This window comes from Ammospiza nelsoni, chromosome 6 (assembly GCF_027579445.1).
Source record: "Ammospiza nelsoni isolate bAmmNel1 chromosome 6, bAmmNel1.pri, whole genome shotgun sequence".
Lineage (NCBI taxonomy): Eukaryota > Metazoa > Chordata > Aves > Passeriformes > Passerellidae > Ammospiza > Ammospiza nelsoni.
In genome coordinates this window covers 26,987,293-27,014,405 of record NC_080638.1, presented here as the reverse complement: position 1 = coordinate 27,014,405, position 27,113 = coordinate 26,987,293, and the positions used below count along the sequence as shown (strand labels likewise).

Genomic DNA, 27,113 nt, shown 5'->3' with positions numbered 1-27,113 from the left:
GCACAGATTCTGTGTCTGGCCAATCCCCTGGCTGCTGTATGGAAGTAGGATGGAAATTGCACAGCTGAGCAGCAGAGGAGTGGTGGATGGATCAGCTAGCTGAAGACATGGCAAACAAGAAGCAATTTCTGGGGAAATTCATTTTCCATTTAAATCAGACTAGCCCAGACTTTGGGGTAAAGGGGAGAAGAGCTCCTCCATCCCAAAATACTAAGAGGAGAGGGAACGGAAAATTCGTTGAGAGGGTGTAATTCTACAGCATAAGCAGGGATAGTTTCTAAATATGAGAGAGAACCAGTTCAAACTGGTTTAACAGAAACTCCATGCACCAAAAACCTCTAGCGAGGACATTAGAATAAGAGCGATGCATCCTTGCCGGCAGCTCCTGTCTGCTCGCCTGCAGAGCTGCATGGTCCAGCAATGACCTACAGCTCCCTAGAGCTGCTGAGCCACCTCAAGTGTGTCACAAATGCCCCATCATCCTCTAATGCAGATTTGCAGGGAAGGGTTGTATGGCGAAGCTTGGAAGACAGAGCTACCAGCTTCCAAATTTGGTGACAGCCTAGTAAAAGAATTGTTTTGGCTTGTTTTTGTTTTAATGAAGGTTCTACTGCCTGAAGTCCTCTGATTACTGGGAAAAAGTCTCTTATTTCTTTCAAAGTGTAGTGTGTAAGTTGGGGACAGCAGTAGAGCAAAAGAAATTTGGGAAACTGATCCAAATAGCTAAAGAAAGAGAAGCACCCACGTGGGTTTTTTTTTTTTTGTAAAGTCGCACTGATAAGTTTTTGGGGCTGGACTGGTGACCCCAGTATCTGGGGCTTCCTCTGTGTAACCCATACAAAACCAAAGGGAAGTAAACCCAGGGCACAGGACACCCACAAGAGGTGTAGGAGACCATAAGTCAATCCTCTGTTCTTCTGAAGGTTTTACCACCTCTCCCCGTCTGGCAGGTGAATACGATGCTTTGAGACCTGGGGGAGTATAATACTGACCATAACATTAGACCATGATATAGATGGCGATGAAGGGAACAGGACCTTACATCTTATGGAGCTCACAGAGGCTCACAGCTCACACTCAGCACCAACTCCGGCAGTGCACCATGTCCCTGCTGCTTCGACAGTACAGTGTCCAAGGCAACTCCAAGAGAGAGATTAAGAGATTGCTGCCCCCCTCTTGTGGACATCTCAAAAGGAGCTGGCAAACCACTCTGGGCAGCTGCTCTGGCTGAACAACACCCAACACTGAATAAAAAAATGCAGCAGTGCAGCCCGGAGCCCATGGCAGAGGCAGAAGTCTTGGGGCCCCTGGGGATGCAGCTGAGGGAGGGAAGGGCTCCCACAGTGCCTACATGAGAGGGACATTATAGTTTCATTTAAAGAAGAGTTTCTGGCTGGGGGAGTCCCAGCAGCTCAAATTTCTGGACCTATGTTTTGCTTCAACTGCTCACAAATATTTTTTAACAGTCCTGAAGCAGCTGTCATGTGGGTCAGGTGTGTCAGGGCAGAGAACAAAGACACAGGCTCTTTGTATGCACTGAGACTCGTGGAAAAATTCCCTTCCTATCACAGCACCTGGCTGGCTCCAGCAGGGCTCCTCTTGCTCTGCATCTCTCATCAGCTGCTCACTGTCATTTTGTGTATCCTCTCATGTAGGCTGGCTCTGGGCAACCTGGCCAAGATGGTAATTAAACATTGGGTGGCCTCTGCAAAATCTTCTAAAGCTCTTACAGGAACTGATGGTTAGTTTCAAAACTCCTGACACAGCTGGAGATGAGGACATCTCGGAGAGGCAGCTATTGAATAAGGGCCACACAAACTCTGTCACACCTCATGTGGCACCTTGCCCAGGAAACACTGGTCAGCCAGGTTTCCTTGCAGAAAGGTTCCTCCATGCCCTGTTAGGGGCTGCAGAAGAGATCAGAGGTGCTAGAATTTCTAGAGGTAATTGTATTTCTCTGTGACTACAAGCTACTACAATAACATGCAGTTCTATGCTTGATAACCAAGGGACAGTATTTACAGTTTCTCTCTCCGTGATTACAAGGAGGAAAAGAAAAAACAAAAAACCAAAACTGTCTGGGAAGTTTTCACAGGCTATTTCTCACACAGGCACTACTTTAGTGAGCAAGGTTTGCTTACCACAAAGCAGACAAGACTTCAAATCTGCATGTGTGCCATTTAGGAGCTCAAAGCACACTCCAGTAGGAGCAAGTCTGGTCATTCCTACTGCTTGAAGTAAGGTGGGCAAAAATGAGATTCAAGATCTGTCTTTACATTATGCAGTGCTTGCATCAAACTGTTCCTTCTTTCCCCCAGCTTTAGGACTCTTCTTTTTAACCAGAATGAACAGTTTGGTCTCAAAACCAAAATAATTTCTTCCTTAGGCAATAAATTTATTAGGCCTGAGGGCCAAAGCAACTTATCAGAAAGTTTTTACCCCAGTGCAGCTTTTGTGTGTGGAACAGTACTCTGGCCAAGGGAGCCATCCCTTGTTGTATCAGGGCAGCTGCTGCATTGGTTTGCAGAGCCACGGTGCCCTGGGGAAGCCAGAGACACACACGATGTTTAGCTGTGAGCTAATGCTTCCTGTACCCAGGCCAGTCAGCCACACAAACCCTGTGAGGTCCCCTCCAGCCTGCTGGGATAATCTCAGCCAAAAGCTCAGGCAAATCCTCCTTTCTGACTGTCCAAGCAATGTGACTAAACAGCTTTGCTGGTCAGGAAGGACAGAGAAGTTCCACAGTTATCCTTCTGCAGAGGTGGACACCACCAGTAGGCAGACTGGACAATGTGAAGGAGCAGGAATTTCCCCTCAGTGAGGCAGCAGCTCCTGGGATCTGGCAGGAGCCTGGCTCCTCAAGGCTTGGAACAACCCTTTGGAAAACACTGACCAAGGCATTGTCTGTGTACACTGCAAGGACAGGGGGCAGGTGCAGAGCTCAGAGCCTCCTGCCCTGAGCCAGCCAGCAGCTTCAGACAGCTGCATGTTCCTGGCAGCTGGGGAACATGGAGGATGTGCTCCCTGTCTGACACAGCCAGTGCAATGGGGCAGCTCAGCTGTCACTGAACACTGCTCTTGCTTGGGCAGTAAGGCAGGAAGGCAGCCTCCCCTCACTGCTGGCCCCTGAGGAGTGGGATTCCCATTTTGCAAAGTTTCAAACTCTGGGCTCTTGTTCCCATCTGAAAATTTCCAAGAGCTAAGATTTCCTGGAAAGCAGGAGCCCTTGTGTCAGGTGGGGGTGCAGGGGCTGAAGGCAGGTGGGATCTGGGGGGAGCAGGCCCAGAAGCCTCACGGGAAGGGCCAGGCCAGACCTGCAGCCTCCAACAGGGCTGTGTCCAACACCAGGGACACAAAGGTGTGCTGCGAGCCTGCAAAGCACGTACCTGCCTCTCTCTGGAGACTGTCACGAGTGCAGCACTCTAGGTTTCAGTGGCGCTCCCAGGCCAGGGGTCACGGCCTGGAGGGGAGCAGCAGCCACATCAGCCCAGCTGAGCCCCCGGAGCAGCACTTCAGGGGACAGGAGGGAAAATGTCTGCACTCACACCTCTAAGGGGCTGGAGATGGCACGATGGCAGGGCTGCTGTAGAGTCGTGCTCAGGCCAGAGCAAAGCCCAGAGCCCAGAGCAGTGCGGGCAGAAAGCGTTCCTGCTGCAAGCAGCACTCGGAGCCCAGCCAGAGTGGCCGGGTCAGTGAGCAGGGCAGGCCCACCTGGTTGCTGGACAAACCCACTGCCAATTAGCCAGTTACACTTAGCTGACTTTACATGGCAGTTCTTGAGTGATCACCGGCCTGAAGACACAGTTAGAGCAACTCCTGTCTAAAGAATAGTGTCTGCTTTTGGTTTCAGACCCAAAGCCCAAACCAGTCTGACCAGCTGGAGCCCAGTTTCAGGTTACACCCTGCCTTGCTCTCTGGGTGACTTAGTGGGTAATAATCTTTCTCCCAGAACACCTCCTGCAGGAGTTTCCTCTTCAGGTACCCACAGATGTTGCACACCCACTTGCAGCCCTCCCCACTGCTGCCAGGGGCCCGCTGCTGCAGCAGCTCTCCTGAGTTCCCACAGCTGGGGCAGATGAAAGGCTGTGAGATAGCAGGGATGGGAACTGTACCTGCACCCTCTGCGGGCCATTGCTCCTCAGACACCACTCCCAAGCCAGATAAGACAAACATCTCTTTATTATCAGAGTAAGCACACAAAAAATAAATCAAGACATTAGGTTTATTGCATAGGCCACGATAGGCTGTGGGAAAAACAGAGAGATGGAAGAAATGATACGAGATAGGTCACAAAAAGGAGGAATCTGACCCAGGAATGCTAAGGCAGATGCCTGTGATGGGGAGAGCCTGCAGTCAGAAAGCCAGCAGACTCTGGGCAGCAGTTTCTTTCCTTTCAGCCCAGGCATCAGCCCAAGGAGGCAGCTCTCCTGCCACTGCACTTGAGAGGACCTGAGCAATGTCCTGAGCTGGGAATGCCTTCACCAGAGCACTCCAGAACCACTCTGCCCTTGGCCCTGAGAGTCCCAAGCATTTAAACTGAAGTCTGTACATAGATTTATGCTATGTTCCTTACACACACACACACACACACACACACACACACACTGGTTTCCTCTCTCTTCACAGCAGTTTTCCAAGAGCAGCAGGCACTGGAAGTTTAGGGATTGGTGCCAGCCCCACAGCTGACAGCACATCAGGCCCTTCACAAATAGCTTCTTCTGCCTCAACAGAAATCCTTAGCTCACTGAGGTACAAGCCTGGACCAGCAGATGCAGGACAAAGCTCAGAAGCATCTCATTGCAAAGGGACTACAGGGGAACATATAGGACCAGGACTGGGAACAGGACATTGACAAAGAGGGGATTTCACATGCTGCCTTGCGGCCAGACATGAGCTTTGGACCTGCCAGAGCTGGGCTGGGCTCATCTTGCATCAGAAGGGACAAGCCAGCAGGAGTAAGGAAGCCTGTGGATATTAGCTGGTGGTATCCAGCCCACTCCTGTGCTCTGGGAGATGCCAGGGACTCAGGTCAGGCAGTGTGCTCAGAGGAACATGCAGTGAAATCAGAGCTGCAGCTTTCCTGCACAATCAGCAGGAAAAGTATGGACGTTTACTTCATGAGAGAATAAATAGATATTTTCTCAATGTCTTTGGGTTCACTGGGAAAGTAACCAGGGCAACTCACAGAAAGAAAAATGGTGAACATGTACTGTACACAGGAGACTAAAACACAGCAGCCAGCCAGCAAAATGTCTAGGTGCGCTTTTCTGTTAAAAAACAAAGCCTAGTGACGTAAGCAGGTATTTCTGTTTCTGTCCATGTTGAAAACAGGAACTGCCAGAGAGTGTCAGAGAGCCCTTGGATCAGGTCTGAATGATTATGTGAATCCCACAGACCTCAAGGGATGCACCATGACCAGGTAGACTGCTGAAAGGCAGAGCACCTCGCTGAAGAGGAGGAAAATACAAGTTGAGTGGCAGAAGGTGACACTGAAAACAAATTGCTGGCTGTGGTGAGCTTGCACCATTCACCAACATGAATTCTACACAGATCCAGTTCCAGACTCCTTCAGGAAGTTGAGCAAAGTTGTGCCCCAGGTTTGAGCAGGAAGAAAGATGTAATTCAGAGTTTCGCTGGATTGTTTGAGGTTAGGAATGGATGGATGTCAGAGAGCAACAGAATGCTCCCAGCTCCTCACTTTGCAGAGAAGCCATTTAGCCTAGACAATCACAAATACTAGTACTGTCAAATCACAGTTAAATCTTGGCCTGATGCTCCAAATGTCTTCACAGAGAACGAGTCCTTCAGGCACAGACCTGTGTCTAAAAACAGAACCTCAGAAGTTTTGGGGAGTGCCCCAGTGCTGATCTGGAGAGAGAGGCTGTAGGTCAGACTGGTTTGATGCCACTGCTGTAGAACAGATGCTCAGTGTCCTCTGTGGTGGAGAGGGTTGAGTTGGTAGCAGTGGGAGGCTGACGGCGGTGGCTGCTCTTCTTCCTTTTCTTCAGGAAGAAGTAGCCAATGAACACCAGGACCACCATGATGCAGATCCCGAGGAGCACAGCAATCACCACCTCAAAGGCACCTGCAGGAATACAAGAACGCGTTAGAAGGGATGCTCCACAAACTCCAATGCAGCAGGAGTGGCCAGGATGACGCAAGCACAAAAGCTGCTGCAGAAATTGTGCCGGCAAAGAGGCAACAGCCGACACAACAGCGCGGTGGTCACTGCACAGCCGGCAGAGAAGGAAGATGGCAGCTGCACGTCACAGCCAGCTGTGGCTCCCTAGTGATAGCTCCTAACCTTTCCCAGATGCACCACGCCCTCTAAAGGCTGTTCCATGACTTTGACAGCCCTAGGAATATCAAATCCTTCTGCAGCAGCAGCCTTGTGCCATACCTCAACAGGGAGGCCACCAAACGGTGGTCACAGAAGGCAGCTCCTGGCTGGGACAACACCGAGGGAGCGAGCTATGGAGGATAGGCTGAGTTTGTGGGAAAGTACTCTTGGCAGGGCTGTGGGCACTTCTCCAACCAAGCAAACCCCTGCCTCATCAGTGGAGACAGTCAAACATGATGCTTTTGAGTGTGAATTTAAAGATTAAATCAATCTCTAGGACTTAAGAACAATAACCTTCATGTGACATTTTTAAAAGAATTTGTATTTCAGTAACATTGGACTTTTTTAGTGCTGTAGAGAGGTTGTATAGGGTCATCACATTTCCCCCCAGTCTAGCACTTGATATAATTCACATATCCACTTGAGCTTTCTTTCTTGTAGAAGTTAGTAGTCCTTATGTGAAACTGGTCCTTAGGAAGAGTTTTACTTCCCATTTTTTGATGTTGGACAGTGGAACATTCATGCAAGTTGATGGAAAGAAAAACAGGAGTCTCTGTAAGAGCTACTGAGTCACAGACACAGGAAAAAATGGACCACAGCTGTACAATGCACAGAAGCAGCTCTTGCCACTGCCAGCGTCCCATAAATCCCACACTGCTCCCCCAGCCTCAAAAGGGGTGTGGGAGAGAAGACTACTCTTTGCAAGGAAAGACAAAGTATTTTTCAGGACAAGGAGAAGCAACAAGAAAGACTGGTTGGGAAAACTGTTACTCACTTAGCATAGCAGTTTGGGACTCAAATGATTCCCATCTTCGGCCAATGACATCTGCTTCTGAATTGGAACACAGAGGGAAGAAAAAAGGTTTTACAAAGAAGGCTGGGAACAAGGGATAAGACAGGTTTCTGAGGAGCATATTTCCAGTGCTCTGAAGTGACTGAAGGCACACAGCATCCCTCCTTGACAGCCATGGCACTGAGCCCTCAGGGTGGGCTGTGAGGCCCTGTGTAGCTGAGGGAGGCAGCTTGCCTCTTAACAGGTACAGTTTGGCAGTATTCTTCCTGTTGGCCTCCAAAGCAATATGTACTAAGTGTACAGTGTAACCCTTTCCCTGCTTTGTTTAAAGCTTCAGGCTAGTATGTGTCATTGAGGATTTTCTCAATTTCTCCCCTCTCACTTGGGGAGACCTGGAGCCAAGATACCAGGTTAGATTCTCTTCAAAGCAGATATATCTCTGGCTAGTTTTGTTATCTTCCTTTGTCTCTTCTTCAATATCAGCACCCAAAATGCTTTCCAGCTCTGTGAAATGACAGGCTGCATTGCAGAAGGGTGCTGTAGATCCCCCACAGACCATACTGTGGGTATGGCCAGGGTTTGACAGCAGAGCAGCTTTGAAAGCTCTCAAGGCACTGCCTCTTTGGGACCACAGAACTTAATCCAAAGTGGGTTTCCCAGCTTGATCAGTAAAAGTCCAGCCCTCACTATGTATGCTTACTTGTGATGCCTGAACATGATTTCATGCACTCTTCCTCTTGCTCAAAGTTGTTTCTGTTGCCCCCACAGCCCCCATAGGTGAAGGGGTCACATTTCTCCAGGAAGGGGTTGTAGTACCAGCGGGAGATGCTCTCAGTGCACTGTCCAGTATCAGGCAAGTCCAAACAGTGGCCTGGCAAAGCAAGGCAGAGGTGCTTTAGCCCAAGCAGTGTCTTCCCAGAGCAGCAAAACTTTCTGCTCACAACAAAAGAGCACAAGCACCATGGCAGAGGAAATCCATAGCCGGAACAGCGGCTCTCAGGTCCCCACTGCTCAGTTGCCAGCTGGTCAAATTTGCAATGCAAAGGTGAGCTGGCACCTGCCATAAACCCAACTAGCAAGCAGAAAAAGGAACTTCAGAGTAAGGAGTCATGGTAAACCCTGGATTCACTCTCCTGTGGAAATGACTTGTCCTCCCTGGGAGGCAGAAGGGAACATGAAGAACCTGGACACAGAAACCACAGATCAGCTCAGGTCTCCTGTACAACCCAGCTGCATTTAAGTGACTTGGAATATATTCTTTTAGCCCTGTGATAGGTCTACTGTCTACAGTTTAATAAACAAGGCAAAGATATGGGATCAAGCACAGACATTGCTGTGTCCCCCACACTGCTTTGGTTGGCACTGTTTAAAAAAAAAAGCAAACTGTGCTGTAGGCTTGTGTACAGGCCAGGTACTGTGCCCCACAAGCAACATGCATCAGACCTACCTGGATGGAAAAAGTTTAGGCAGGAGAGTCAATGCCTGCTGCCAACAGCTGCCCTCAAGGTGAGAGAACAGGCCCTTGCTCATTTTCAGTACAGGGACTATCCAGATGCTACACCTGGTTTTGGATTTATAGAGGGAAGCAGTTTTACCATGGAACAACAAACTGAAGAAAAAAACCAAAAGCTGGCAGAGGTCAGCCTAGGTGCTTGGATGGTACATACCTTGCTTATGTGTGACATTGATTTTCTGCAGTCTGTTGAACTCACGAGCATCTGCAAGGGAAACATTTCATGTTGCTTTTCTCACCAGTTGAAAAGAAATGCCTCTGTCCATGCAGACATGGGCAGACAGGGCTTTCCTGCACCTTCCTTTGCTATCACGAGCCAGAGGAAGGGAGATATCATTTGATGTTCTTACGTATCTCAAAGCCATGAGAAGAACATGGGAAAAATAAAATGTAGTAACAAGAAACTCTTCCCAATTTCCAATTCACATATACAGAGACAAAACTCAGGAAAATAAAGGCTGCTCTCTTATTTTGGTTTTCCATCAAGAAGTATGGAAAGTGCCACTCCAGGTTTTAAGAAATATAAAAGGGCACTAGTGCAGAATATATGAGAGGGCGAGAGAGATGCATCATAGGCTTGCAAATCTAAAAAGGCAACCAAACACCCACACATAGGAAAGAGATTATGGGAATTCAGAAGAGCTGAGGAGGGATGGAAGAAGGGAGGAGATAGGGTGCATTTACATTAGCGTAAGAAGACCTTAAGGGGACTGTGCCACGGGACAGACTTGGAGAAATAGTGGTTTCCTTCCCCATTTCCCCACTCTAAGAGAGCAGGTAAGGTCATTCAGTGAGAAAAATATTGAAAGGAGACAGAAAGGCAGGCCTGAAGTCTTACAGATAGGTGCAGAGAAGAGAGTCAGAGCCCATTAAAGAGGCAGGAAACGTCACAGAAGGAAAGTCATCTCTTGCAGTCAGCAGAGATACAGGACATGGCAGAGCCTGCAAACAGTAATACTGTGGAAAGAGATAGTGCAGGGTCAGGAGTTAAGAACAGAAGACATCAAACAGTGTTGACTCAGCACCTGTAACTTACATTGGACCCATTCCTGGGCAGATGGAAAAGTTGTCTGAGCCAGAACTTAAAGTACTTACACTGCTCACAGTACATCTCATCCGATTCATCAGCACAGTCGGGAGTTTCATCACACTCCAGATAGGCATCAATGCAGCAACCATCCTTGCATCTGAAGAAGGGGGCCTGACAGTTCCCATTGCATACTGCATCAGAAACAGTTCAGAGAGCTCATTAAAATTCATTGCTTCTCCCTGCCAGATGCTTTACAAAGGACTTAAAAGCTGCTGATAGGACTGGCAAACAAGAAACAAGGCAGACTGGTAAAGGTCTCTTCTCAATGCCACCCTAAACCCAAAAATAAAAAAAATCCTGTTTATAAAAGAAACATTACTCTGGAAACAGCCATGTTTCCTCTCAGAAAGAAGTACATAGCAGGTGAAAGCAAGAATTAGTTACTCAGGAAGAATATGGAGACATTGCCCAAGCATGGGGGATTAAATTAGGAAAGCCAAACTGAAACCTGCACACTGGGCTGCAAAAGCCTCAAGCCTCTTTGCTCTAGAGGTGGTCCCAAGTGCTGAGTACTGTGCCCAGCTCTCAGCTCCCCAGCGACAAAAAACATTGGCATACTAGAGTAAATCTCAGCAAGAGCCTGGAGCACAAGACCTCACATGAGAACACAGAGATTGTAGAAGAGACATTCATTTTGGAGCACAGTAGCAGGATGAGCAGCAACAGACAGGAGTTGCAACAAGGGAAAGCAATCCAATATAAGGGGAAAAAATTATAATGAGGGTCATCAAACACTGGCATGGTTTGACCAGACAAAGTGTAAAATCTCCGTTTTCAGAGATACCCAAAACTGAACTGGATAAAGAGCTGAGCAACCTAGTGTGACTCAAACCTGGGCCTGCTTTCAGTAGTGGGTTGGATCAGTTGACCTCTAGAGGTAATCCCCAACCTAAATTATCCTATGACATGAAAGTGAAAGGCTTACTAAAGAAATTACTCTCCAGTGCCTCACTTTCCACAGAGTCCTAATCAAAAGCCACAGGAATGGACATGAGACACTCAGCCCAAGCTTGCAGTAGGATTACACTGTCCTATGGGAGACTCACCTGGCTGTTGTCGCCCACCAACAGAACCTGAAGAGACAAGGGGAAAAATAAAATAAAATAAACTTACCACAGCATTTTTTCAGCTTAAGAACAGCTTTATATTGCCTTCATGTATCACATGAGAAGAGCATATTTTCTGGAAGGAGGCCCTGGATTACAGAGGTGAAATATGGATGCCCACCACTCAGAGATCCAGATGAGCTGTACCTATGTGAGGCCTGGAGGAGTACAGGGGAACTTCCCACCACAAGGTAGACCATTTCCAAATTGTCTTTCTTTTCCCAGGCTTTAACCTCCTTCTTAAGCTGTGCACTGCAATGGGCCTGGCAGAGGCTCAGCCCATTTATCTGAGCAGCACTGAATTGTTCTCAGTGGCTTGAGGGTGGCAATGAGGGAGATTAACTTCATTTCTGGCACCCAGCTGCACGATTTTGCTCTGTGAATTTAGGCTTCAGATGCAACACAAAGATTGGATGAGGGCTTCTGCAGCCAGAGGAATACCAGGGACACTGTCCAGGGCTTCAGGAGCTGGCTCAGATACGTTGGCAGCTCAAGGCAATGACTGCCCATCCACAATTAGCCCAGTCTCCTCTGCTTGCTGGGCTCTAACTAAGTATCAGCCAAGAGGCTGCAGTACTTGTCCTTAGGGTCATCCCAATCCTGTGAGAAAGAGGGATGCTGGATTTTTGAAGGACTCACCTCTGACATTCTTGCAGGCGAGTTCGCACTCCTCTTCCCGTAGGTAGTTATTCTTGTTGGGCTTGCAGCCACCAAAAATGAACTCCTCACACTGCTGAAGGCTCGGGTTGTAAAACCAGCGTGGAAAAGATCCCCGACACCAACCCACCTTCTTTGGAGTCAAACAATGCTCTATCAAGAAGGTTAGCACAAAAGGGTCTGGGTTAGATAAGTCCTTTGGAAAACTTTCTGTTTTGTATATGTGAAGGCAAACAAAAATCTTCCAAAAGACATGTCTGAAAGGTTTGTAAAATCTTGACCAACATGGAGAAGGAGAGTAGGAAATAATGGAATTATTTTTTTTATATGAAAGGGAGGGTCACAAAATCTAATTAGAAGGTGCTACATCCATTAAAAAAAAAAGGAGCTGCATCCCCACACAGCTCATAGTTAAGCTGTGCAACTCCTTGCTTCAGGAGGTTGCTGCTTTTCAAAGATTACATGAGGCCAAAAAGGGATTCATACATAGTTATTCAACACAAAGACACCATCTTCTGCTCAAAAACATCTCCCAGCTGCAAAATCCTTGGGGATTACTCAAGCATAGTAGAGATTTGCTGACAACATTTAATGTTCTTGCACTCTTTCCAAAGTACCAACCTCTGCACACTGTTGAATGCAGTGTATTGGACTTTGGTCAGACCTTTAGCATCACTTGACATGGCTGCTCTTGTATTTTATGGTACCTGAGGTAGGAGACATCCCCTGTTTAGCTACTAGTCCACCATTTGTCCAAGAACTCCTCACTCCTACTACACTTGTAATGCTAAACATTTTCATCATTAAATAAAGCTATTAAAGAAAAAATAAATAAATCCAGGGATACATTGGATGTCCTGCAGATGACTCCACCTACCCTGCAAGCTAAGGGCTTTCACAGCAAAACCCAGAGTCAACAAGACCTTTCACATTCTCCTGTTCTGCAACCTCAGTTGCACCCCAAGCTTCATCCACTCTGGTGTCACCCAGCAGAGAGCAATGACAGGCAGAGCAGATGGGGTTATTGCAGGCACCATCTCCTGCAAGGGTCCATGAAAGCTCCAAAATAGATCACTAAGAATGCAGAGACCTTGCACTACTAGTGCAGGCTATTACTGGGAAAAGCTGACATGCAAGTCCAGGCTCTTGGTTGTGCTCTTCTCCCATGCACCCCTCTGAGAAGAGCACCAGTAATGCCAGAGCAGCACCCAGGCTCGAGGACTGCAGGTAGGTATGTGTGGGCTCAGGCTCACCTTCTGTCTGCTCAGAGCTCAGCACCACGATGGTGATGTTGGTGAAGTCTTGCTGCTGTGCCGTGTCCGTGACAGTGAGCTGGAAGACGTAAGTCCCCACCTGGAGGTTGGAGATTTCTACCTGATCTTCTTCATGCTTCTGAGAATGCAAAAGAAAGGCTTATGTAGGAGAAAACTACATCTAAGAAAGAAGTGACTGAAGCCATGCAAGGTCCATGTTCCTGTATTAGGGAAAAAGGAACTTGGATGGAAACCTTCAAGCAGGTGTCTGGCATGAAAAATGTCTCAGGACTAGACAATCCCCCCAAACCCATGGACTGGTACCCAACTGCAATAGAGAGATACCAAGTACCACAAGCAGAATCAGATACTTCATGGTTTGGGGCATTGTGAAAGCACAAGGGAAAATAAAACTCTTTTGAGAGAACAGAAATACTTGTAGTTTTTACTTAACTTTTTAAAATTCAAAACCTATTATGAATCATTTACTTAGTACATAGGGAATAAGGTAGCTGTATTTAATTATTTTGTCAGAAGAGAAAGCTACAATATTATTGACACAAACTTTTCTTCTATATTTACAATAGAATTGGACATTCATTTCCATGCTACCTCTGGTTTTGATTAGGTTTCAAAAGAACACAGCCTTGTCATATATAATTTTTATGTAGTTTAAAACAGCGTAATATTAGGGGACCTCCCCCCCTCCAAGGGAGTTGCCTTGGTTGGGCTAGGGCAAAGGGAAAAGGAAAGGAGCACTTGCTGGATTACACAGACCCCTTGGCACTTTAGAGTTCATCACTGCTGATGTCCAAAATCAGTTGAGGGCCTGATGTACTCGTTAGCTAATTCTTCCAAAAGGTGCTGCAAGAACTCCGCATCAACTCCATGGCTTTCCAGAGCATTTTGCAGAAGTTTAAAATAAATAATTTGCCCTTCTAAAGCCACAATTCACTTTTAACATCTAGCAAATAGGCAGCGTGCACACCCCAGAGATCTTGGATCTCTGCTCCAGCTCAAGATAAAATAGGAGGAAGAAAACAATTTAAAGAGAGGCAAAGTCCAGGAAAAGCCCCAAGAGAACAGAAGCAGAGCCCGAGACCAGATTGTTCAAAGACAGAAGAGGAAATCAACTAAAGTGGACAGAGTAAAACTAAGAGAAGGCCCTTCACTTAACTACGGGATCTTGGGACCAGAGGCAGCTCCTGCATGGAAGCTCTGCCCTCTCAGCTGCTCCCACTCAGGCAGGTCAGGTGTTGCTCAGGGTGGCTTGTGACAGCATCCTGTGCAGGGAGCCTGAGACCTAATGAGGCCAAAAATGACACTTCTAAATAGTGTGTGAGACAGGGAGAGCAACCGCAAGGACCGCTCCATAGTTTTTGGGAACAGGCTCCTGCATGGACTGGCTTGAAGAGGGAAGAACAAGGTGAACTTTAAGTCAAGCTTTAAGGTGACCTTTAAGTCAGGGCTCTGACTGACCAACCTAGTGCAGAACACAGGTGCCATGAGCAAGCTGCTTATTCCCTGCAGCTCCCTACCTTCATCTGCGCAGAGGGGTCGCCAAGGATCTGCTTCCATTCATAGCTGACTATCCCATGGTCATCTGTGCTCTCTGTGCCTCTCAGCATCACTGGCTCCCCTGGCTGTACCCGCATGTCCTTGACAGCACGGGCTATTGGAGGGTGGTCATCTGCAGAAGAAATGTAGAACAAGGCTTGGGTAAGAGGCTGAAGGGTCCAGTCCTTGTCTCCACTACAGGAAGACAAGGGAAGGGGATTCTTCCAGGCTAAATCAATCCAGACTTTGACTGCTAAAAGGAAAACATTTTTATACAGCTGTGCCCCTTGTAGCCTGAGCAACCAACAGGCAAACGGTACTGTTATTAGTGCTCTCACTAATTTAATAAGTCCACAACCCACTATGGCAGTCTCTCTGAGCCAGCTGGCTCCCTGGGCACTTCTGTCCCCAGGAACCACCATAAAAGGGGTGGCCCTGTGGCTACAGCCATTGTGCCCCTGAGAGTGGGACCACATCCTCGCAGAAGAGCACAGAGCAATGCCTGCCCTTCACTTGGCAAGATGGCCTCATGTGGGTGGTGAAGAATGTGGAACTGACTCCCATCATTCCTCCCACTATCTCTAAGCACTCCATTAGTGTATTTAGCCAGAGCTATACAATGTGGGACTTGGATGGGAAATATTTCTCTTCCAGCTCATCTTCCACCCCACTCTCTGACATACACGCTTTCAAAACAGCACAAAAAACCATTCATGAGATTGTTATTTTTGTACTGTTCCACAGATTATCTTACCAGCAACTTCCACAATCTATTAAATGTTTTTCCAGACTGTAAGTACAAGAGATGTAAACTGATCCCTGCCCATGCCAGCAAGAACAGGCTATACAATGACACTGGTGAGCCTGACTCATAGTTCCTTCTGGCCTGAACGTCTCTGATTGCAGGCTTTGTGCATTGCTCAGCCCATAAAACTCCACCTGGTAGCACCTGTACCAAGTCCAAGACTCAGAGTTCCAGCTGAGCCTGAGTCTTTTGTAAAGGCACAAACCATCACTCGTAAACTAGATAGAAATCACTCTGCCATTACACTGTTCTATCGACAGTGACTGAAGGAGAGGATTAGAGGCCAAACCCCTTAGAAAATTACTCCATTAGCTGATTATTTTCACTGATGCAGACTTGCTCCTAATTTCCTGTTTGAATTCTGTGTGTCTGGATTCAGATCCCAGCTGCTGACTCTTGCTGCAGTCTACTGAAGGGACATTTAATACAAGGCATACGTACAAACAAACCTGACATTAAAACAGACCACTTAGCTCTTTTGTCACCTTGTACACACCACTGCAAGCTCTGGAAAGGGGTCACATTCCTGCCATTCCTGCTAGGCAAACACCAGGAGCCCGGCAGGGAGAAAGGCAGCCTACTCCCTGCCACTGTCCTGCAGGGTGAGCCCAGTAGGTGGGTGCAATTGCACAAGGAAAAGACCAGTTTTTCAACAACACAGGGGCTGATCCTTAACTCGTGACTCCAAATCATGTTTTTTCCTTGACATACGTAAGCTCGTACACTTAAAACAAAAAATTGCAGGCCAAACATCCAGCTACTTTGGGTTGTGGGTTGCATGATCAAGTAAAAGCTCAGTTCTATTCAATGGGTCAGCAACTTCTCCAGTTCCCATCTCTGATTAGCCAAATTTACTGACTCTCTTCACACCCAGAAGAAGAGTCAAGAGTATTTCTTTATTTGTGGTGACTGCCAAGGAGTAATGCTCACTAGAATTTAAGGACCTGTTTTTCAAGTCTATCTCTTTTCTCCTTAGGATGTCTTAAAGTTCAGTGACTTTGGAGTATTTCTGCCACAATGACTGCATGAAGCCTTCCCTGGCAACATGGCTATTTTCCACCTGAGCTTCAGAACCAAGTGCTGACTGACCCACAGTGAGTATCAGCAAACTGCTCATACAACAGAGACTCCACTGTTTTGCTCTGAAAGTCTGTAGGAAAAATGAAAGTAACCTTTGCTATAATGCTCTTTCGACCATGGAAAGTTTCTGCTGTAAAACTCTGTAATTAGCAGGGAGGTTAAAGCTTTATGATGCTGTCTGTGGCATGCTTTTTACTGTGAAACATACTCCTGGAGTCACATTGTCAGCAACAATTTCCTCTCCCGTTTATATAACACATTACTAGGGGATGTAGCTTTTCTTTATGATTCCAGAGGAAAGCATGATAGAGGGACTCCAAATTGCTTTAAAAAGTTTTATTACTCATGCTCTATTCATGCCTGAGACCCTGATTTTTGCTTTTTAAAAAATTTCTTGTTTAAAAGCTCATGCAGTCAGTGGCTTGTCTGGCTTCACCTCAAATGAGTTAGCTTGAACCAAAATTGATGGGGGAACTGGAATTCAAAAGATATTAATTTCTACAAGGGCTTCAAAAATAAGCATCTAAGTGGGGGAGAGACCCCACTAGGGATCTTGCTATGCAGGCACCATTGAAATCCCATGGCAGAATGTATTTGCAAAGCTCACAGTTTGGAGGTTTTTCTCTTCTGGAATTCAGATATTAGCTTTTGCCCTTGAGATCTATAGAAAACCAGATTTCCTCCATTCCAGAGCCCATGCAGATACACCCTGAGTAGCTGAGACTACAAAGCAATGCTTAAAAATACCTCAGAATGATTTGAGGTTGTCACTAGAAAGAGAAGCAAAGCTTTCTCATGGTGACTGAGGGGCCCTTACAGCCCTCTGTTGACTCCTGCTTTGCAGGAGCAACTTGCAAACGAGACAAGTGTGGTTTGCACCAGGGACAAAAGCCACTGCTCAAGCCACTGACCGGGCCAGGAGCAAAGACAGGAGCAAAAATGAGGCCACCCAAATTCCAGCATCCATGAGACACAGGACCTTGGAGATTTCAAGTGTCAGAAGCCAGCAGAACCTGTCTGCTGCAAAGGAAGGTGGGCAGCAGTGTGGCTCTTCCCACAAATGTTAAACTGCTGCTGCATTGCTTCCAGGGAACTAATTCAAAAGTGAACAGCCATCCACACTAGAAAACTCTCCATTTCCATGGGCAGAGGTAATAAAGGATGACACTGCTGCCACAGTAGTACTTTGCCTGAGGTGGAAAGAGAGAAAAGGGAACAAGGCAATGCAATGCAGTGCCTGGAGAAAGAGAAATACAGGCTCTTTCTTTAGGGTTTCATCGTGGCTGGGCAGCAAATACAGTCATGATAAAGCCATACAGTTTTCTAACAAGTCATGCACAGCCAAGCAGCTCTCAGCATTAGTTTCTAGTGGTTTTTGTAGTGGTTTGTAAGTGGTGCACAGAGCAGATCAACTTAACCTCTCTAAAACAATACAGTACGACTGAATGGATTATATTTTCAGAATAACATAAGATGCTGCTGTCACTCAGTTCCCTTCATCCTTCCTCAGAGTGTGGGAAACCACTCCTATCTGCTTTGGCAAGCAGAGGGAAAGACTCTCCCAAAGGTATTTATGCTATTTTAGTGAAGACTGGTTTGTGCCTCCAGGCTCTTTGAGGAGACTGGAGCTCGGGAGACAGGACATGATGTAGCCACTTCAGTAAATGCTGCACGACAAACACTCATTTCACAGCAAGCGGAGTGGAAGGCCTTCATCACCCACTCTGAGCAGGGAGCTGGACCAGCTGGTCTTCCAGGACCCTTCCAGTACACATGAGCCTCTGAACCTGTGCTGTGGGTACTGACTGTGCAAATTCCCATCTGCTGGCCTGAGCTTAAGGATGAGCAGCTGGCTCGGGGCTCAACAGCATCCCCCAAGGGGACCTGTCCCAGCCCCAGCTGTGATACCACTGCTGCTCATTTTAGTTGTCCACAGAATGGAAACCAGCATAGGACCAAACATTTGAGGAGGGATGAGCTTTACTCTTGGGGAGCTCTCCTTTTGAATTGCATTATCAAAGTTTTAGCCTGCGAATCTCCCTCCATGGTGAGGCAGGAGCAGACATATCTGATCAGAGCCCTGTGGTTCTTTCTGTCTCCCACTCACAAGCCTTGGATTCAACAGTAGGAGAGTGTCACTGAGCATTTCAAAACAACCACAAAAGGTTCAGTTCAAGAAATGGACAGAGGTTCAGGAAGGTTATTTTCCAGTTTCACACCCAAAACTGGTTTGCCTAGACCAGAATAAGCTGGGCTAGTTACTTAAACACTGGGCTCCATTATAACCAATAAAGTGCATGGTGAGCCTGCCCCTCCCGGATGAGCCAGGCAGAAAACTCGCACCAAAGTTCAGGCTCAGGAATCATTTAAGAAGATTGTGCCTTTTAACAATAACATCAGAGACTTCAGGCTGTATGTTAGCTGAAACAGGCAAGAGACAGTGCCAAGCTGTCGTCACCAGCTTATGAAGAACTCAGAAACTCCTGCTCTGCAAAACACTGAAAATACATTCAGAAGATGTGCAGAATCCAGATTTCAGCTGTATTCATTGTTGACTGTACCCACAGGTTTTTCTGAAGTCATAACAATGTAAGAGTGGCAAGAGTGGGTTAGAACAGGTTCCCCTGTCCCTGTGTTCACTTGCCATCCATCGTTGCAGATTCCTGAACAGAAGCAAGAGCACTGCAAGAATATGCTCTTCCAGCTACTTCCATCAGGCTCCAGAAACACACCAAGATTAAATTTGTCCATTCAGCAGCCCCCAGCTGTGTGCTCTCTTTCAAGTGTTACCTAGTCTCCTCCTAAACATATATAAACCTCTTAATTCAACAGGTCTGCTCCCTGTAGTAGCAGTAGTAGTGTGGGTCTTATAACCTGTGACTTTTTTGTTTAATATCACCCACTGGAATCACTCACTGGGTATTTCATTATTCACTAGAAAAAACATGCATTTAATTCTTATCATTGCAGAGGGTGTTGAAAGAGTGATACAGGTAAAGGCTCCCAGGACACCTGACAGCAGGCATACAGGAAAGGAATGCATGATAAAGCAGCAGATAAGCTTCCTGCAGGCCCTTAGGGCCAGAATCAGGGGGCTGATAGTAACATGGGATACAGAGTAGTCACAAAACTTCATGTTTTAGCAGTGATACAGTGCAACAGTAGGAAAACAACACAGTTCTGTCTCCAGTCCAAAACCTGGACCAAGATTTTGGGAGGAAGACCTGACATGCCAAAACCAGCTTCCTTTAACGCTTGTTTCACCCGGCCTCTTCAGGCATCCCTAAAAGGCCCAGAAGCAAAAATGCTGTAGAGCTTCCTTATGCTGCCAGGCAGACACGCTCAGTGCCCAGAGGCTCCTGCACCTGCCCCATTGTGCCCTTCCCCTGTTCCCCCTCACTGACAGCCAGGCATCCACCTTCCTGTCCAGACAGGTCCTGCATGCACCCAATTCCAGCATCATGGCTGGAAGGGCTTGGGGTTTTGCTCTGGATTTTTTCGCTTTATATCTGAATCAAAATGGACATCCACATTTTTAAGTATCTCATCAACTGCTGTAGGGAGGAGGACTAAGTTATTTACCCAGTAACATAACTCCCTTGGTCTCTTTCCCCTGCTAGCCCTCCAGTGTCATTCAAAGTTATTCAAAAAGCTTTTGGTATCAAAGACAATGCCTAAAATATTCAGAGAGGAGGGAAACACATTTCCAATAAAAGCACAGCACGAACATTGCAGCCTGACCCAAATAACAGTGGTGAGTGCCCAGTGTCTGTCACTACAGCTGGAGATCTGCCTGGCACCCAGCACCCTCTGAAAGACAAAGGCAGCTCTAGAAGAGACCAAGCCCTTCCTACACCCACAGCAGCCCGAGGCACAAGCCCCATGTGAGTAAGGAGAGGAACCCAAACTGCATTTCTGGAGTGCTTTTCACCTCTCACTGATAAACCCTCCCGGGTCTTCCTGCTCCACCACAGCCATGCCAGGATCGGTGAAAGGAGCACCAGGGGAGGATCTGGGGTGCTGCAGCTCGGTGCCATATTTTAGCAAACATGTCACTGCTGGTCACACAGAGAGGTCAGTGACCCTGGGACACTTTCTAAAGATCTGCACACATGGAATGCCAGGTCCTGGGACCAGCCAAGGGACAAGGGCCTTGCAGTCTTCTTGTATGAGGCACTGCTCCACAGAGGTAAAGAGGCTGAATTGCTCAAGAGTTCATTGTATTTTAATCTAATCTTGTGAAATCAGGATGTACTAGAGATGATGCATTCCCTTTTCCTCCTACAGCAAAGCATATAGGAGTTTAGATAGCTGCCAGCATGCCACCTCCAGTCTTGGTGATGTGGCATTCAGTTCCTCCCTAACTGCAGCTCCTGTGAAAAGGATTTTAAGCCTGGAACAGAGATGTGGGGGAACTACTGAAACAGTCAGACCCCTGACAAAAAGCCCTAAAATCCAGTAGGAAGCCATGAGTAGAGGATCAGGAGGACCAACACTGCCACACTGCTGATCAAACCAGCAACACCCAAGGGCCGCTTCAGAGAAGTTGTGCCCTGCTCCAAAGCCTCACACTGCTACTCAGGATAGAGAAGTGGTCATTGTGGAGCTTGGGGCCATTTCCCACTTCCAGCACCCACGAGGCCTCAGGCTGGCACTTCCCAGCAGAAGATCAAAGATCTATTCAGCTCACATCATCAAGCCCTTGCACCCACCTGGATGCTCCCCTTGCCGTCTTCACAGATCCTTTCCTTCCCACAGGTGGGCTGGGAGGGGGTGTGAGGAGGATTACCCATAGAGATATCCTGAACAGCCCTGCCCAGGGACCAACAAATGATAAACTGGTTACGGTTGCCAAAGCCCCAGCCAGGCTAGAAACATGTCAGCCTTCTTACTCTTCAACCAAAACAGAAGGAGGCAAAAGGAGAAGCTGCTGTGGTTTTAGTGTTTCTGAGCACACTGCAATTCTTTGGAGATGGCAGGTGACCAGCTTCAGATTAGTTCCTTTTCCACCTGGCTCTCTGTGTCCAGGTGCAATCTTTTCGAGCAGGGAAACGGATTGCAGAAGAGAAACCCACCTCCAAAGGGGAAATGTTACAACCAGCTGCTCCTCTCCCAGCAGCAACAAGCAGAAACAGCCCCAACAAGCAGAGAAGTACAGACGCACCTCACCATCCAGGCTGCTGTTAAATAAAGGTAAGTGGATTGCATCCTGCCTTCAGCCCCTAAGCAATTAAGAGATTAATGCAGCCCTTTAAAACCTGGTGATGTGTAGCTTTTTAGAAGATTTCACTTTCCAACCTCAAAGGCCCAAGGGAAGGGAGAAGAAAAATAACACCTTTTTCTCTACATTGCCAAGTAGCAAAATCTCTCACTGGTTAATCACACACTCCACCTGCTTCAAACAGGTTAAAGAGAGATTCCTTATTCATTTACTAACAAGTAAACTGAGGCACAGATCTTAAAAATGAGCATTGGGGTTTGGGAAAAACCTTTGTGGCAGAAGAAAACACAGAAACACCATCTTTAGCATCACCCCACCCCGAGTGTTTGGCAGCACTGCTGCTCATAGGATGGCCGGAGGAGCTGGCACCAGTGACCATTAATGCTCATAGGATGGCCAGAGGAGGTAGCACCAAGTGACCATTAATGCTCATAGGATGGCCGGATGATCTGGCACCAAGTGACCATTAATGCTCATAGGATGGCCGGAGGATCTGGCACCAGTGACCATTAATGCTCATAGGATGGCCGGAGGAGGTGGCACCAAGTGACCATTAATGCTCATAGGATGGCCGGAGGAGCTGGCACCAGTGACCATTAATACTCTTCCAGACCCGGCTTGCAGGGATCCATTACGGGCACCTTACCACTAGGTCTGTGATTCTGCATTGCCAGGTAGGAATCGTACACGTCCTTCTTCAAGAAGTTGAGAAAGCCGATCTTCCTGGCAAACCTGCAAACGAAAGCCTTCTCATAGAGGCAATTGAGGAGAAAGCAGCCCTGGATGCGGTCTTCCTCCGAGCGCGGGCCCTGCTCCACGAGAGCCAGGTTACAAGCGGGGTCCTTGCAGCAGGCTCGCATGCAGTCCCTGCTCCTGTGCACCATGGGGGACGACAAGAAGGTGGCTCCATTCTGCACGGAGGCGTCTGTGTCCAGCACCCAGTCCGGCAGCCCTGCCGTGAAGTCCTCCAGGCACATCTCACCGAAGGGTTTTTCCTTCTGCCCTTCGCCCAAGCGCAGCGCCAGCACCAGGCAGACCCAGGGCACAAACCACGGACCCGGACTCCTTCTGGCCATCTTGGCGCCCCGATTCTCACTGACTTAAGACTTCAGTCCTTTCCTAAAGGGAGGGAGAAGACATATGAACCTAAGAGGGACAGCGTTCGGGAGCATGACCACCCGGGGCGAGGGGGAGCCGGAGCTCGGCCGAGGCTGCGCTCCGGATTCCGGCTCGCCCCGAGGCAGCCGGGGTGTCCCCTGTCCCCGTCCCTGAGCGCAGGCGTGTGCTCTCAGCCCCACCTGGGCGCTCTCCGCTCAGCTGCTGCGGGAGGGAGCGGGCTGTCCCCGCCGCCCCGCTGTGCCTTCACCCCTCAGGTGCGCCTTCAGCTGCGTCCAGCCGAGACAAAGGCTCGGCGAGCACAGGAAGTGAAAACCAACTCCCTGAGAGAGTGGAAAAAAAAAAATCAAGTCACTCCCTCGCATGCTGAATTGCGTAAGAGGAAGGGGAGGAGAGGCAAGCTGATACGATCTTCTACTCCCCTAGGAGCGGAGCCGAGCTGGATTCTCTCGCTGCCGCAGGTGCGAGCGCAGCCGCTGCAGAGGAGCATCCCGCCTGCTGGGGGCTAGCTGTATCCCCGTGCTAAGGATGCTCCAGAGGGACTGAAAGCCGAGAAGCAGACGATCTGTGTCCTGTGGCAGTCGCCCTTGTGCTCGGTGTGGTCACCGGCACCATTAGCCCTTGTCTCGGTAGCCCAAATGAGTCAGCCTTGCAGCCCTGCCTGCAGTGCTCACCGCTGCTGCTGCAAGAGGTTTTGTGCTCAGCGCAGGCATCCCGAAATCATTAATTCCCTGCTCTTGGGACACAGTATTTTTTGTTTTTACAGCGAAAGCCCTTGGGATCGTACCCGGAGGCTGCCTGAATGGCAGGACCCCTGCTACCCCAGCAGTGAAAATCTAAAATAATCACCCCTGCACTCATGAACAGCCCTTCATTGTTCTCCTCAGTCTCGTACAGGTTAGCCATGGTCCGTTTGGAGTGCCCTTGCCTCGCAGGACGGTGCTCTTTGGGGCCACACGAATGCAAAGGCTGCCTGTCCATATATTTAATTTCCCCCTTCATGCTTTTACTTGCAGATCCATGATCAAATTCCTCTGTTCAACACATTCACCTGTGTCATCCACCCCTCTATGTGTAAACAGTCCTAAAACCCCTGGGCAAACTGCTCTTATCCCTCTGTCATTGTCCTTAGGAAGGCTGGGAGTGTTGGCAATTTGCTTGGACATTATTTATAATGAAATACTTCATCACTTAAAATAACAACAGCAAATCTGAGATGGCATTCCATGGTATGTCTTCAGAAAGAGGTGGTGAGCAGCAGCTATGTATCAAACAACAGTTGGCTTTGTGGTTTGTGAGACCACTCTGGTGTCCAGCTTTTCAATTCTTGCTGTTTCTTTTTGTAACTCTGATCCAGGATTTCAGGAATCCTCACAGGATTTCTTGGGAGGCCTTAGAGACATGTTTTCTGCCTCCTGGCTGTCACAAGCATGACAGGAGGATAATGTAGTGGGAATATAATTTTTCCTTACCTCTAATGACTTTCTATGGCACCTGATGTTGACATTTGTATAGTACTGGCATCTGTTAGGAAAAAGGAATTGCTTTGATCTGGCAGGGGTAAAGTATAAAATAAACCTTGAAAATTGATAGAGAAAACATGAATATCTGCAGAGAAAGGAGATGTTTTCTTTCCTCATTGGCTTTATGAGTCTTTGTCAGAAGAAGCATGGGTGTCTCCCACCCCATTTACAAATCAGACCTTTTGGACCTGCTTGCAGAGCATGCAAGCAGTAAAGGGGGAGCTGATCTTGCTTGTTTTGTTGTATTTGAACATCTCAATAGGTGCAGAAGAAACAAAAATGGCAACAAGGTTGTCTCCTCCTTCTGTTTTGCACTGCCTGAGATGCTCTGCTGGGAACTCTCTCTTGTGTTTAACCTGGAATAGATTTTTCCTGGATAAATATTCAAAGCCTTCAGAGTGGAGCCAGGTAAGGCTCAGTGCAGTTCTCTGGCAGAGGAGCAGGGAGCAGTTGGCCCCATGGCAAACCAGTGACTGTGTTTGGGTATCTCCACTGGCAGAATTGTGCCTAAACACTGCAGTTTGGTATTTTTGTCTCACTGACAATAATTTAATCTGCCTCAGCAGTAGTGTTGTGTGACAAAATCTGTCACAGATTTCCTGCAAACCTGAAGGACATGATGTCTCTTCTGCTTGTGCCAAACAATACAGGAGTAATGTAATTCCTACAAACACAGAACTGTGAGGATTCACTGGCATCTCTAATGTCTCCCCCCACTTTAAAAAAAAATATTTGTGAAGGCCTCTTCATAAGAGGATGAAGCCTAGCCTTTAGAATAGGTGTTTTTATTGGCTTTTGGCAGAAGGCTTAGCTAAATTCTGCTGCAAGGTTTTCTGCTGTTCACCCTGACTGTCTTTACAGTCACTTCATACTTAGTTTTATTCAGTGTATTCAGTAACAGTAGCACAGTTTCTAAATATGCCCAGTTTATTCTGGAGGAATTCAGTAATTAAAATTTTACTTGAGATAGGGCCCAAGATCAAGGACTTCTACTAGGAGCCCCTCTCTGTGGCAGCACCTTTTCTTCCAACTCAGTAACTCCATTTTAGCTCTCCTAACCTCAAAATCCCATTACAGACCTCATCTTCTGCAAAATGAATAAATTCCCATGGCTTCAGCTGAGACATGTATTACTCATGTTAGCATGAAGGGAAAGTAGGGTGTGTATGATTTTATAACTCGGGAGTGTTTTTAAGGGGTCCTGAAACAGTGAGTCATTGTTAACTTTTGTCTGACTTTAAAGTGTCTGCTCTCAGTCTGGAAAGAACTATTCCGACAATGACTCAGGGGGGTAAATCACACCATAGTTTAATATTTGACTAAGATTAAAAGAGGTCTTAGACATGCATGCCTTGTAACAAATGCATTGCAGGAGCCTCTATCACCTGCCTTCTTTCTCTGTGATTACTCTTCAGACCACAGCACCTTTGGCAGCTGGATGCTCACCTTCCAGGAGGAAGTGACTCCAACAGGCAGAAAAATAAGGAAGGCTTGATTCGGGTTCCCCTTTGCTCCGCTGTGCAGCCCAGCTCCATGGCATCATCATCTGCAATGACTTCCTCACAGCAGCTTGTCCTACCAGCTACTGCAGGTGAATCCATTCTGCTGTGTTTTACCTGGGAACTGCTCCACGTGTAATTAAAACTTGGGAGACAGGTTTGCTTGCTTGTTTTGTTGTATTTGCCTCAGGTTAAAGCTCCTGGTGTGGTTTAGGGGTGAGACCCGGATGCGAGGGGTGGCACAAAGATGTGGCAAAGGAAGGAGACAGGAAGGCATCTCATCAGGCTATGACTAACCACTGGTCCTGTGGAACAAAGCGGGAGAAAGGATGACAGCCTGCTGAGTCCTCCTGAGAGCCGTTCCCATTGCATCGAGGTAGCTTTGGGGAAAGGAGTTACAATGAGGCTATATTGTTTCTTTGGGGATGTTCTTGTCTACGGTTTTGTGCCACTGGTTTTTATTTTAATGTTGTTGGCCAACATAAACCCTTAAAGGCAGGAGCAATGGGAAAGGAAGAGGTGGAAATAGTGTCTAGACTGGTTACACCAAGAAAGTATTTGCATTTTTATGTGCTAGGCTTTTACAGGGACATAGGTATGAAAATGTGAAGCAAAAACCCTTCAATTTGCAGGAACTAGAAGAAACTTGCATTTCCCACTGAAGTTCTCACAGACAACTTGGTTTGTTCTTCATTGCACCAGTGGGCGGAACAGGATCGGCCATAGGGTTCCCTATAGACTCTCTTCCATTACTTCCTACAGCAACTGCATCACCAGAAATCTTTTTTCCACACCTTCAGGCCAGCTGCCAGTGCCTTGTGGGAAAGTCTGCTCTCCCCTCTGCTTGTAGATGGCATTTTCCCTGCAGGTCTGAGCAGTACAGTCCCTGCAAATGGAATGTACCCTTTCAAGAGGACTGGGTCATAATAAACTTATTGGTGCAAGAGCTGTACAACTTCTGCAAGCCTAAAATGTTGAAAGCAGGCTGGAAAACAATTAAGATCCCCTTCAACTATTCCGTTTGAATCGTGCTTTTATTGTCTCCAAGTCCACCATTCAAAGACTTGCTGAAACTTCTGTGTTACATGAAGGCAAGTAACACATGTCAGTTATGCTATCAGTGTCTCAGACCTTTTCCTCTAGGGAACAGCAGTAATGAGGGAGAGCAACAAACAAGAGGGATAGAAACAAACAACATGGGCAGGTTTTCAAAGATCTCCAAACAATTATTTTGGCATCTAATTCATGCTGTTAGCTTCACTAGGTATTCAAGGGGAAGGGGGCCTTCTTCCTCAGTGGAGATGCTTACTCAACCTGCTACCTCCAGCCAGTCTGTGGATGGACACAGACAAGGAAAATTGGTGTGCCAAAGGAGTAGGTGCAACTATTTCTCATTTACCCTTCTGAACTGCTGATGAGACATCAGCCTTTATGCTTCACTTGACTGCTGGTAACTGAGGCCAGAGGAAGGGCAGGTGGGCAGGCCAGCTTACCTGACCTCTTTATTGCTGAGACCTCTCTATTATCTGAGACAGTGCCAAAGAGTGCAATTTGGGTCAA

The 27,113-nt window shown here is 47.5% G+C and overlaps 1 protein-coding gene across 1 annotated transcript; it reads right to left on the bottom strand.

Annotated features, from left to right (window-relative positions):
• Positions 1-4,204: 4,204 nt before the first annotated feature.
• Positions 4,205-22,826, bottom strand: SPINT1 (serine peptidase inhibitor, Kunitz type 1). Its single transcript, XM_059475199.1, has 11 exons — positions 22,714-22,826; positions 22,062-22,534; positions 14,291-14,442; positions 12,753-12,891; positions 11,482-11,652; positions 10,783-10,809; positions 9,742-9,867; positions 8,801-8,851; positions 7,834-8,004; positions 7,116-7,172; positions 4,205-6,085 (listed from the first exon to the last, which is right to left on the bottom strand). Exons 2-11 carry the CDS (start codon positions 22,489-22,491, stop codon positions 5,889-5,891), a joined length of 1,521 nt encoding a protein of 506 aa, XP_059331182.1. The 5' UTR covers positions 22,492-22,534; positions 22,714-22,826; the 3' UTR covers positions 4,205-5,888.
• Positions 22,827-27,113: the final 4,287 nt, after the last annotated feature.

Excerpts from the sequence above, each read along its gene's own strand:
- SPINT1 (XM_059475199.1), bottom strand. The coding sequence starts at position 22,491 with ATGGCCAGAAGGAGTCCGGGTCCGTGGTTTGTGCCCTGGGTCTGCCTG. Across the intron at positions 7,173-7,833 it reads ATCATGTTCAGGCATCACAA|AAGCAGATGTCATTGGCCGA; the intron begins GTAAGCATACAT and ends GTTCCAATTCAG. Across the intron at positions 6,086-7,115 it reads GTCCCAAACTGCTATGCTAA|GTGCCTTTGAGGTGGTGATT; the intron begins GTGAGTAACAGT and ends GTATTCCTGCAG.